Source organism: Clarias gariepinus, chromosome 7, assembly GCF_024256425.1.
Source record: "Clarias gariepinus isolate MV-2021 ecotype Netherlands chromosome 7, CGAR_prim_01v2, whole genome shotgun sequence".
In the NCBI taxonomy this organism is placed as follows: domain Eukaryota; kingdom Metazoa; phylum Chordata; class Actinopteri; order Siluriformes; family Clariidae; genus Clarias; species Clarias gariepinus.
The window spans coordinates 3,549,488-3,563,010 of NC_071106.1; the positions used below are offsets into that span (position 1 = coordinate 3,549,488).

At 37.5% G+C, this 13,523-nt stretch overlaps 1 protein-coding gene across 1 annotated transcript in view; it reads right to left on the bottom strand.

Moving 5' to 3' along the window:
* The window catches only part of LOC128527620 (protein NLRC3-like), a 446,994-nt gene that overhangs the window by 410,027 nt on the left and 23,444 nt on the right, over window positions 1–13,523 (bottom strand). The window contains exons 11-14 of the mRNA XM_053500085.1: window positions 10,598–10,783; window positions 10,161–10,334; window positions 9,153–9,326; window positions 7,845–8,012 (exon numbers count right to left, since the gene is read on the bottom strand). Of these exons, the coding sequence (XP_053356060.1) occupies window positions 7,845–8,012; window positions 9,153–9,326; window positions 10,161–10,334; window positions 10,598–10,783 (702 nt within the window). The remainder of the gene's footprint in view (window positions 1–7,844; window positions 8,013–9,152; window positions 9,327–10,160; window positions 10,335–10,597; window positions 10,784–13,523) is intronic.

A 13,523-nucleotide genomic window follows, 5' to 3' on the forward strand; every position in this document is an offset into this window, starting at 1 on the left:
CCATCCGCGGACAGCAGCTCCTGCCTCCGTCCGCTCGCGCTGGCTCTTCTTTGAAGTCCCTGGGGCGCGTTCCATTTGCCCCGTTTGCATGCCGCACTTCCGCGTTGTGTGCGCGCGTCTCACTCACACCGCGTAGTAAAATCCACTGTAAACCAACAAACCCCGAGTATTTTATAGCGCGGATTGGAAGCCCGGGAATATTAGCAAGGAGAGCTCTTCTTCACCATTCGTGCCTAATTCCGCAGCCCCGCTTCTTTGCATATCTGAAGGAGAGGCCGCCTAACTAGTGAGCGAGGAGCGATATTGATTTGGGCGCACGCCGTGACAGGCTAAAAAAAGGCTATTGTCCTCAAAAATGTAACAGATGAGGACTCAGATTAATGTGCAAAAACTATATAATAAAACTATATAAAACTACATGCCTTAATAAGACTCAACTTTTATTTAAGCGCACTCACAATAATGAAAAAAACGTGATTTTATAAATGTTTGAAAGCAAATAAGGTGCGCTGTTCTGTATTGTTTTTGGTGAACTTGAGCGCGTCAGAAAATGAACGCAAACGTTTTTTTAAATGGTCAGAGTCAGTCTGCTTGCTGTTTTCCCGACGCGTTCATAATCATTAGTCTACTTCTGCCGGTGCGCTCTGGAAAACTCCATGCATGCGACTGAGCGCTGATTAAAACTATGGAGTAAATTAAAGAGGAGAATCACGATGCCGAATCGAAGTCCTGAGCCCAAACCTCATTTAAATTAAATAAAAAAATACTATAAGTAAAAAAAACAATAGCCCACGTTTAGAAACCGTTTATAAATTCTTTCCGACATGAGTTGGCCCGGTCTTATGCGCAGAGCGCCGGGAGATTTCCTGAAGCTCCGAAATCACTGGGGCATTTTTTCTAAATACAGTGGTGTGAAAAACTATTTGCCCCCTTCCTGATTTCTTATTCTTTTGCATATTTGTCACACAAAATCTTTCTGATCATCAAACACATTTAACTATTAGTCAAAGATAACACAAGTAAACACAAAATGCAGTTTTTAAATGATGTTTTTTTTTATTTAGGGAGAAAAAAAAATCCAAACCTACATGGCCCTGTGTGAAAAAGTAATTGCCCCCTGAACCTAATAACTGGTTGGGCCACCCTTAGCAGCAATAAATGCAATCAAGCGTTTGCGATAACTTGCAACGAGTCTTTTACAGCGCTCTGGAGGAATTTTGGCCCACTCATCTTTGCAGAATTGTTGTAATTCAGCTTTATTTGAGGGTTTTTTAGCATGAATCGCCTTTTTAAGGTCATGCCACAACATCTCAATAGGATTCAGGTCAGGACTTTGACTAGGCCACTCCAAAGTCTTCATTTTGTTTTTCTTCAGCCATTCAGGTGGATTTGCTGGTGTGTTATGGGTCATTGTCCTGCTGCAGCACCCAAGATCGCTTCAGCTTGAGTTGACGAACAGATGGCCGGACATTCTCCTTCAGGATTTTTTGGTAGACAGTAGAATTCATGGTTCCATCTATCACAGCAAGCCTTCCAGGTCCTGAAGCAGCAAAACAACCCCAGACCATCACACTACCACCACCATATTTTACTGTTGGTATGATGTTCTTTTTCTGAAATGCTGTGTTACTTTTACGCCAGATGTAACGGGACACGCACCTTCCAAAATGTTCAACTTTTGTCTCGTCGGTCCACAAGGTATTTTCCCAAAAGTCTTGGCAATCATTGAGATGTTTTTTAGCAAAATTGAGACAAGCCTTAATGTTCTTTTTGCTTAAGTGGTTTGCGCCTTGGAAATCTGCCATGCAGGCCGTTTTTGCCCAGTCTCTTTCTTATGGTGGAGTCGTGAACACTGACCTTAATTGAGGCAAGTGAGGCCTGCATTTCTTTAGATGTTGTCCTGGGGTCTTTTGTGGCCTCTCGGATGAGTTGTCTCTGCGCTCTTGGGGTAATTTTGGTCGGCCGGCCACTCCTGGGAAGGTTCACCACTGTTCCATGTTTTTGCCATTTGTGGATAATGGCTCTCACTGTGGTTCGCTGGAGTCCCAAAGCTTTAGAAATGGCTTTATAACCTGTACCAGACTAATAGATCTCAATTACTTTTGTTCTCATTTGTTCCTAAATTTCTTTGGATCTTGGCATGATGTCTAGCTTTTGAGGTGCTTTTGGTCTACTTCTCTGTGTCAGGTAGCTCCTATTTAAGTGATTTCTTGATTGAAACAGGTGTGGCAGTAATCAGGCCTGGGGGTGACTACAGAAATTGAACTCAGGTATGATAAACCACAGTTAAGTTATTTTTTAACAAGGGGGGCAATCACTTTTTCACACAGGGCCATGTAGGTTTGGATTTTTTTTCTCCCTAAATAATAAAAACCATCATTTAAAAACTGCATTTTTTGTTCAATTATATTATCTTTGACTAATAGTTAAATGTGTTTGATGATCAGAAACATTTTGTGTGACAAACATGCAAAAGAATAAGAAATCAGGAAGGGGGCAAATAGTTTTTCACACCACTGTAGATGCTATCGTTAATAACTGATGGAGGTTTTGGGCTGTATACATACGCATTTTTGAGGGGTTTAAAACGAATTAGTCTGAGCAGACCTACATGAAAGGTGAGAAGTGAGTAACTGAGCGCGCTGTCGCGGTGTATATACTGTACAACACACGTTTATCAACCTTTTGATAAAAACGCTGCCTTTTGTAAAATGAAAGTACTTTACAAAAGACAAATTGCTTTATTTTAGTCATGAATTCACAATCACATCACATTCCAGCTATTATTTCCAGCTGTGGTTAAATAATGTATGAAATAATTATTAAATGCTGGACACAACCAGCAAATATGATGATTATTATAAAAAGCCAGAAGAAGTTCGTGGTCATAAAATAATATTTACTTAATAATATAATATATATAGTTCATTCATTGTCTTGGTCTTCTGATGATGTCGAAACATTTTTTACGTTTTAAATAAGATATGTTGGCATATTCACGAATCAGGACATTCGCATAGTTAAGACTATCAGATAGCCTACTTTCAGGAAATTTAATTAATTTCAATACCATGTAAACCGAGACATTGCCATGTCTTTCACTGTTTTGTCCCTGTTAAAACATTACAAAAAATATATAAGAAACTTATTAAGAATTTTAAAGCACGAATTTGGGCATCTCATTTCATCATTATAAAAAAATTGGGGGGACATATACACACATTTATTATGAAAGATCTGTTGTAAAGCGAAATAAAATTCATGTTTGCTTCAGCATTGGGAACAATATTGTTTTAGACTAAGTAATTATACACAATTCTTCGTTGTACAGTACTTGGTCCGGCGTTTAAATAAAGTCCTTCCATGCGCCATCTGGCGGATATTCAGTGAAGCACAACACATTTATTTAAAAGCCCGAATGTCGCTTACGGCAAGTCGCGGCGCATTGCGCGCTAAATTGAGGCATTCCGCGGGAAAACATGCGCAGTCTTAATGGCCACATCTGTATGCCCCATTAACATTCAGCCTCAGCTGCTTTTTAATGGGTTTAAACTCACAAACCGACTCTAACGTAACTTACATTCTCTTGTTAAGTTGTTCACTCCTGACTAAGATTCATTGTTACTCTAAATGCACTGCTGAATGAGTGACTCTATAATCAGTTCCTACAGGATACAAATATACTGACAGTGAAGTAAAAGTATTACTGATCCAGTAACTTATGCTATTAAATGACTTACACAAGTTTCTGGAGTTTACAGGATGAACTCTTGAGTAGAGTAGAGATCTGTTTCACTCCTGCATTTCCCAGGGTGTTTTCACTCAGGTCCAGCTCTGTCAGGTGTGAAGGGTTTGAAGTAAGAGCTGATATCAGATCAGTACAGCCTCTCTCTGTAATACCGCTCTTACTCAGCCTGCAGACAGAGAACACAGCTGAGACACAGATCTTTAAATACAGAACAGATAACCAACCATCATAGACATTAAACATTTATAACTAATTACTCTGTCCAGGCTGTACACACAGTGCAGTAGACTCTTTATCATTACTGTGTGATAAACATCCACACGAGAGCATAAAGAGGAAAAATGAGGTGAGGTGCTTCTGCTAGCATTTACGTATAGTTAAATAGGTTGTTATTGGAGACTCAGGTAGGTTATATAGTTTTTGCCCATTAATCTGAAACACCTGTGGCTCTGATGCTCAGCCAAAGTTTTCTGGCTAAGTGAGTGTTACAGACGATAAAATATAAAGGCGCACTGTGTTAACATTTACTTTGCTTAAATTCGATGGAACTAAGAAACGCCTATATTTAATTTAAATTCTAAATTTGTGCTGTAATTTAAGTACTGTGATTGTATATTTGTTTAACGTTTCACTTGTATTTGTGGTTTTTGCCAGCGGTGGTACAGCGCAACGGGGGTGCTGGGATGTAAAAATGTAATTTGTTAAAAACGTTTTCATTATTTATTAAAGAGATTTAATTATAACAATTATAATAATCATAACTGCCTACTGCATTTAATTCTTATAATAACGCAAAACACATCAACTTCTGCTGACGCAGTAGAACGTCCTGACAATGTTTGAATTTTTATAGTCATTTAGTTTCGTTTATTTCAGTTAATAAATCTACTACAAATTTAAAGAACACAAAATAAGATGACACAAAACCCTACACGTGTAGCTTTTCTAATTACACATAATAAAATCTAAAGGCTCAGTGTGTTAACGTTTACTTTGCCTAAATTCGAACCTAATAAGATTTACTTTTATTCAATTCTAAGTTTGTACTGTAATTTTACTTCTGTGATTATGAATTTGTTTAACTACAATGTTTCACTTGATTTTAATCTCTACTACGTGCAGCTTTAAAGAAGCTGAGGCTCATTAATCCTTGAGAGAACGAACTGATGCCTGAGGCGTCAGTCTATAGTTATATAGCGCTATTTAGCGGTAAAAGCCAGCAAACATACAACGTTACAGTTCGCCGAAAGGACACATTGACTGGCCTAAAGAGAAATGGTGCAATATTTTGTGGACTGATCAAAACAAGATTGTTCTTTTTGGGTCTAGAGGCCGCAGACAGTTTGTCATGCGACTCCCAAACATTGAATTCAAGTCACAGTACACTGTGAAGAAACTGAAGAATGGAGGCACAACCATCATGAAATGGGGAAGCTTCCCGTACTATAGTGTTGGGCCCATTTATCACATTTCAGGGATCATGGATTAATTTATCATCAGAATACTTAAAGAGGTCACGTTGCCTCATGCCGAAAAGGAAATGCCCTTGAAATGCTGTTTCTGAGGCAAAACCAAGAAATGTAGAAGAATTGTGGCCTGTAGTACAATTGTAAAAGATGTAAAGCAGTTCTCAGAAAGCAGGTTATACAACTAAATATTAGTTCAGAGATGCACAAGAAAGATTAAATCTCAAGCATTTTTGTTTAAACTGTAAATTCATCACTTTGTAAAGATGAGTGATGACACTGCTATTTTTTTGAACAGACTAATATTTGTTTTTCTTCACTTAAATTAAACTAATAATACATTTAGCACATTTTCTTTATGTTGAGATTCAGTATAGAATGTCAAGAAGAATAGAATAGAAGAATATTCAATTATTTGTCACATGTACTTTACAGCACAGTGAAATGTCTTCTTCACATATCCCAATTGGGAAACTGGGGTCAGAGCGCAGGGTCAGCCAGCTTACAGCGCCCCTGGAGCATATAGGGTTAAGGGCCTTGCTCAAGGGCTCAACGGTGGCAACCCAGTAACCCACAGCCTTATTCGACTGAGCCACCACTGCCCCATGAGCAGGGAGTCCAATGTGTGTGATTTCAATTAAAAGTTATTATATGGACATGGAGTCACTATTTGTTTGAACACCACTGTAAATATATAAAATGTACAGATAAATATGATTATTTAAATGTGCCTGCCATGAATGATGCCCACAACTCCATGAATGCAGTTTGTTTTTTTATTGATGTATGAATCTGCACATAATTTGCGTGCTGTAGGAGCAAAGTTTTATTTATTATTTCCGTCACTGTTTCATAACGTATCAGTCACCAGCATATGGCATGTTCATTAACCAGTTACATATTGCACGTGACAAGTTACAATAAAAAAAAAAAAACACTTTACATTTTCGCCCAAAGTGTCTTATGAGTTCTGTGTCAATGCTACTAAAACGTCTCTCCTCAGAGTGTCTCTGCCTGAACACCATTTCCTCGCTACTCCTAACCAGTTAGGGCACTTCCGGAGCACTCCTACATTTTAGTGGATATAGGAGTGATTCCCTATTTTAGGAATGTTAATAAACTGCTCTCGTTCCTACTCCTAAAAGTAGGACAAAAATTGCGTCACTCTGAGACTTTTTTCTGAGACCATTTAGGAGTGATTTCCTACTCTGAGACGCTTAGTAATTATAGCATATACAGTATAGCAATGCTATTATAGAAAGGCGTACATTTAACTGTTTTTTTAAGTGCTTTCTGTATCTTTACTATTGACAATAATATGGGTTTTTTTTTTTTTTTTTGAAAAATGGTAATTACAAAGTGAATTTCAATGTTTTCAGAAATGAGTCTGATCCGATCTTTTCACTCACTGAAAGTAGAGGACAGAAGGCAGAAAGATCCAACAACAAGCTGAAAACAGATGCATTAAAGGTCAGCATCTGGTGATGTCCATGGATTCTAAACTGCAATGGATTTGCATCCAGGTGTTAAAAATTGTCTAATGTCTGTGCTCGTTTGTTCCATTACTTTTGAGCTTATCAAAATAGAGGCACTGTTTTTTATTTCTCATTTCTATTATTTATAAAGAGTTAGTGTAATATTCATGTTTATTTTAAATTAAAGGGGTTTACACTTAAATCACATCTTAACTGCTCCATGTAAAATCCATTGTGTTGATGTATAAAGACAAAAATATGAAATCAGATGTACACCTACAAATCAGCCATTACATCACTATTTATAGTAAATTTTTCTAAATGTCCTTGGATGTTAAGAGAAGAGAAAAGTCTTTAACTGTTTACACTCGGTTTGATCCCCACATGTAGAGTTGTGTCTTACGTGAGTTTCTGCAGTCTGTAATGTGGATCCTGCAGCAAAGCCGAGAGCTGATTCACTTTAATGTCTTTAGTTGTTCTGTACCACAGATCCAGCTCCTTCTGCAGTAAAGGGTTTTTACCTACAATGTTAGTGAGACATTCGCAGGCTTCCTCTGCATCAGCACTTTTTAACAACCTGTAGAGGGAATAACATCAGCACATTAATAACTGTGTATGGAAACAACAAGGAACTGATGGTTATGTGCTTTAGCTGTAATTCAGTTTCTGATTTTAATGTGTATCTGTATCCGGCTGTATCAGCTACACAGAGGTGTAAAGAGTACCTGAAAACCAAACTTGAGTAAAAGTACAAACCCCTTACTGTAAAAATGACTCCATTACAAGTTACAAGTCACCAATTCCAATAAGACTTGAGTAAAAGTCTTAAAGTATACAATTTTAAAAGAACTTAAGTATTTTACTCGTACTGAATGTACCATAACCATCATTTCTTAATAAATGATTATTCATTCAATAACTAGTTAATAACAGTCTTTAGTGTTATTGTTTAGGTTTATTCAACAAAGAACTCTAATCAGAACTTTTTCCTGGATATTCAGAAGACCCTTTAACATTACAATGTGATATAGTGCCACTGAATAATTGTAATTAAATCATTCAGGAGAATTAAATCATTTTCAGTGAGCATCTAGATTGTTGATTTATTGATTTAGTGAGTTATTCATTTGTTTGTTTGTTTACTGTTTTCCTCACCTCAGTGTGTTCAGTGTACAGTCTGGATCCTGTAGTAAATCAGTGAGCAGCTTCACTCCTGAGTCTCCAGGGTCGTTCCCTCTAAGATCCAGCTCTATCAGGTGAGATGATTTCAGAGCTTCAGCCAGAGCAGTGTATCCTTCCTCTCCTATACTGCAGTCTGAAAGTCTGGAAAAAAGGTAAGTCAATATAAGGGGTAAAGGGGATAAAAGTCTTTTATTCTCTTTTGGTTCATTTTGGTGCTTCACATATGTAACATTTATTAAGATTGAATCTAACCCTACTATATTTCCCCCTGGTTGTGGTTCTTTAGACAGATGAGAACACAGCAATCACACTCAAGTTCAAGAACATTTGAGCGACGTGATCTCAGTCCACTTCCAAACAAAGTGAGAAAGCTGTGACTAACATGCTGTGTGTTTTGTGGTTTAGAGCTTTTTGGTAGATGTGAGGTGCAAACTGAGCCGAAAGACAGAGCTGTAGCGCTGCAGAAATACAGTGTGTTATGAACATTTACATCAATGAACTAAAGGAATACTTGACAAAAGCAAAGTCTTTGTACAGAGACGTCTTCTCCAATGTTCTGTGTGGATGAAAACATTTTATTTGACTGTAAAGTAGGTAAAGACTTCAAAATTAATAATTCATGTCAGTGCCAAATGTTTCTGAGTTTTTCCGAAACTGCTGATCTACTGGGATTTTCACACACTTCAGAGTCACAAGATCTCAATCCAATAGAGCACCTTTGGGATGTGATCGCATCGTGGATGTGCAGCGAACAAATCTGCATCGAGATGTATGATGTTCTAATGACAATATGGACAAAAAACTATAAGGAACATTTCCAGCCCCTTGTTTAATCTATGGTCACGAAGAATTAAAGCAGTTCTGAAGGTGTAAAGGGACAGATGCTCAGGCCGGTGATTAGTATACTGCTGAGGCTGAATGATGAGAGTTTGGAGAACACGAGAGTGAAAATGTGGTTGCTGCTGAGGATGTTACATAAACACAAATTTCTTTTAATTTATTTAAGTTAACCTACATCATTAAATGTATTAAGAAATGGGGGAGGGGTCAAAACTTTTGCACAGTACTGTAATTTTGCTATGCAAGAGGTTCTGTTCTATGCCCCGTCTAACGTAACTCACACTCTCTTGTTAAGTTGTTCACTCCTGACTAAGATTCATTGTTACTCTAAATGCACTGCTGAATGAGTGACTCTATAATCAGTTCCTACAGGATACAAATATACTGACAGTGAAGTAAAAATATCACTGATCCAGTAACTTATGCTATTAAATGACATACACAAGTTTCTGGAGTTTACAGGATGAACTCTTCAGTAGAGTAGAGATCTGTTTCACTCCTGCATTTCCCAGGGTGTTCTCACTCAGGTCCAGCTCTGTCAGGTGTGAAGGGTTTGAAGTAAGAGCTGATATCAGATCAGTACAGCCTCTCTCTGTAATACCGCTCTTACTCAGCCTGCAGACAGAGAACACAGCTGAGACACAGATCTTTAAATACAGAACAGATAACCAACCATCATAAACATTAAACATTTATAACTAATTACTCTGTCCAGGCTGTACACACAGTGCAGTAGACTCTTTATCATCACTGTGTGATAAACATCCACACGAGAGCACTAAGAGGAAAAATGAGGTGAGGTGCTTCTGCTAGCATTTACGTCACTCAAAAATGCCTAACTGTAATGAACACATGCTGGGTTTAAGTCCCACCTTTGTGCTCTTTGTCACAGCTAAGAAAACTAAACCAATCATAGATACAGAAGGTGGAATTTGTCAAAAGAAAAAGAAAATCTTATCTGTATCTATTAATGCTATAATGAACTCAGGGCAGTTAGCTGTACTTTAACACTTAAATATTTAAAACAGATTGTAATAAATGTCTGTCACTACTGATCAGTCTCAGTCTCAGTCGATCCTTCAGTTCAGTGTTTTTGCTGCACTCTGGCTTTAACACTGTTCATGATACACATTCATAACATATCTGTGAGTTAGCCTAAGTGTTTACTGCAGTTTAAACCTCCCAGTGGTGTGTTACACACATCACACATCTCACATCTCACGTCTCACTTTCACCCACATTTACTCTCAGCCTTTCAAACACATTTATCACTATCTCTGCTTCTGGATTAAAGCCATAACAACAACGACCCCCAATTTCACCTCCATTACTTTTATACAGAACACCAAGGTGTGATGACGGTATAATATTCCCACACTGTCTGTGTGAAAGGGGCGAGAGTTCAGTACTGTCAGTGTATTAGATGTGTGTGTAGTAATTAGACGTTACCTCACAGTCCGCAGTTTCCAGTGTTTATTCTTCAGTTCTGCAGAGAGCAGCTTCACTCCTGAATCCTGAATCCTGTTCTTACTCAAATTCAGCTCCCTCAGGGTGGAGGATTCTGATCTGAGAGCTGTGAGCAGAGCTGAACATCCTCTCTCTGTCAGATTACACTCACTGAGTCTGAAAGAACAACTCATCACACTTAACTCTGGGTTTATGGCTAAAAAATCTCCCATTAATACTCCATTGTCTGTGTTCTGTGTGTATTGAAGTGCTTTGGTGATTTAATCTGAAATCAGTTCTCTACTTACAGCCTGTTCTCTTTAAACTACTCACTAGTACTAAAAGCACAGAAACCGAACTAATCAAACCAGAAAACAAACCATTCAACATTTACATTAGTAATGGAAGTTTCCAGATGATTACAGAATAATAGTTCTTACTGAAGTGTTTCAGGTCTGCAGTGTGGATCCTTCAGTAGATCCTTCAGTAAAACACAGAGTTGCTCTACTCCTGAGTCTCCGTCTATTTTCCCGCTCAGATTCAGATCCGTCTGCAGTATGGGGTTTATACCCAGAACACCAGTCAGATGATCACAAGCTCTCTGTGCATCAGGACTTTTCAACAACCTGGAGAGAGAGAGAGAGAGAGAGAGAGAGAGAGAGAGAGAACAGATACATTTATACTGTATATCTGTATATGTCTGATTTATACATATTTTCTCACACATGTCAAAATTACAATTTTAAACAATTTCTTATTTAAACTGGAATTAATTAGGACATTATAGAAAAATATGGGTCCATGCAGTTGTGTAGTGCACTGGGGGCAGTGGGGGCTTTAGATATGTACTGATCAGCTGAACAGTGTATAACAGTCAAACTGAAGTAGTGAACAGTGTTACTAATCAACAGTGTGATTAAAATGTACTAACGCACACATGGATCACCAGATAATAATAATAATAATCTGAATATAACCAAATTGTCTAATTTAGTTCTTGCCTAAAAAAAAAAACATGTTTTGGAAACTCCCGTATACATTACTGAAGGAGATAAAGGGAGGAATAAAAAAAAAATAAGATTGTACACTGCAGTATAAGAAGAAGACTATGGTATGATGATAACTCTGGGAGTTATCAGGTATGAGGTGATGGTGGATGATGTAATTTGTAGCAAATAAAAAGTGGATCTACGTCTTTTGATATGATATGATGTACATATGAATCTCTATATGTACTGTGTGATTCTTATCAGTCCCATGTAATCACCCTGAGGTAAGGTATCTGGGGTAAGATAAGGGGGCGGTTGGAACACTTGACCCTGTGATCAGCAGATTGTGAATAAAAATTAATTTAAAACATCACTGACGACTAAATCTTAATTCACAGGTGTGACTTTACACAACAATGAACACTCTAAATAATAATTATGTGGCCTTGTAAATTTCACAGTTATAAAAAGGTTATCTTATCTTAATAAAATCTCTAAAAGTCACATACATGATTGTTTGAGTTAGACAAATCAAAATAAATGCCTAAAAAAACTATTATTCATTTTGTCTTAAATTTACACTATAATTTAAGTTTACTTCACTAGTAAAAATCAGCATTTGACTAACTGAATTATATTTTTAACATGCACTTAATATTTTTTAAAACATTTCAATCAAACTTCCGTTAATGGAGTAACTGTACTGATTAGTTTCAAGAATTACAATTATTAATTATTCCAACTCAATATTCTTTATGTTTAACAACAAAAACTTAAATAATTGAGTAAATTGCCCTGTGCAAGTGCTTATGGGAAATCTGGTTATAACATCAGAGACAAGAAGGCTGTGAGGATGTGAGAATGGACATGAAGCACCTGGAACATTCTGGAACATTCCTTACAAATCCTGGTGAGTAAACAGCTAACACAAGTTACTGTAATAATGACTCTGTCTGCCTGCACACACAACTTTATAGGGTGTGAGTTACTGTTCTGAATCCTGTCACAGCCGAGCTCCAGAGCTAACGATAGCTAGCAACAGGCCAGTCCTGGGGTTCATAGTGATTTAGCTTGTTTGTTCCAACCACCAAACTGCTCAGCTAAAGCGGCGTTAATACAGACACTTAAACTCTGGTGTAAAAGGAGAGATTTAACACCGAGCAGCAGCGCGTGCATGTCCGGGTTTCTCGGTGTAACCGGCGGCGGTTGTGCCGCAATATTTGAATTTCTCCCGCCAAATGCGGTGATTTTGCGCAGCCTACCGCCACTGTGGCGAGGATATAAAACTAACATGTTCAAATAATTACCGCATGTGTACCGGTCCACCTCACACACTGAACCGCGAGTCTGCTCGGTCACTCCGACACTTTAAGGAAGAAACTCAGAACAAATCCGGTTTAAACAGCAGAAATGAGGTGCAGTGTCCGGGTTCTGGCAGTGTTTTATCCGTTACTGTATATGAGTATTTTTAACATGATTAAACACTGAGCAAGCAGCAGCAGATGTTATAAAATTAATGTGCTAAGTACTGTACTAGTAACTAAAGCTATGAAATATAAAGATTTAGTGAAAATACAACATTTCTCTCAGAATTAGAATTGGGAGAAAGTAATATGAAATTAAAATATTGAAGTGAAACATTATGTATGTTCTGATATGCAAGTAAAAGAAACTAAAACTGATTGATTTTGTGTGTTTGTGTAAAACATGTTATATATTTTCTATATCTCTTTCACAGCACCAACACCACTAATGAAGAGAAGTTGAATGGAGATAAAACAGGAGGTAAATGTCAACTTTTTAAATGTTACAGAAGTACTAAATGTGTAACCATTGAATCAAAGATAGAAATAGACTATTAGTCCAAAAAGTGTGTATTTGAACGGAAGTAGTATTTTACCAGTCGGGTAGACTTTATATTAACAGTCACACTTGTACTTACTTGTATACTATTGTTCCTTTTTAGGTGCCAGCATTATGGGATGGATGTGTAAGCTCTGCACATTTGTCGCATCATCAAAAGGAAATTCGATCATTATGGAGTGGTACTGTTGGTCATAGCTATTTAGTGTCCTGTGTTCATTTAGACTGTCATTGCTTCTTTAAGACCTGAGAAGGTCTGCACACACATTTGTATGGATCCCACAGTTTGCAGGAAACTGAAGTGTGAAGGTGTACAATTTTTCAGATGTAAAATGTGACTCATTAGATTCTAATATAAAAGTCTACTTTCCATGTGTTAACTGTATAATACTTGTGGCGTAAGTAATGTTTCTGAAATTGTTTACTAATAACATAAATCCAGCTCTTTGTTTATGATCTTGTTACATGTCATTTGCATGTAAACCAGGTTGAGTTTAGACTTCATGTCTTGTCA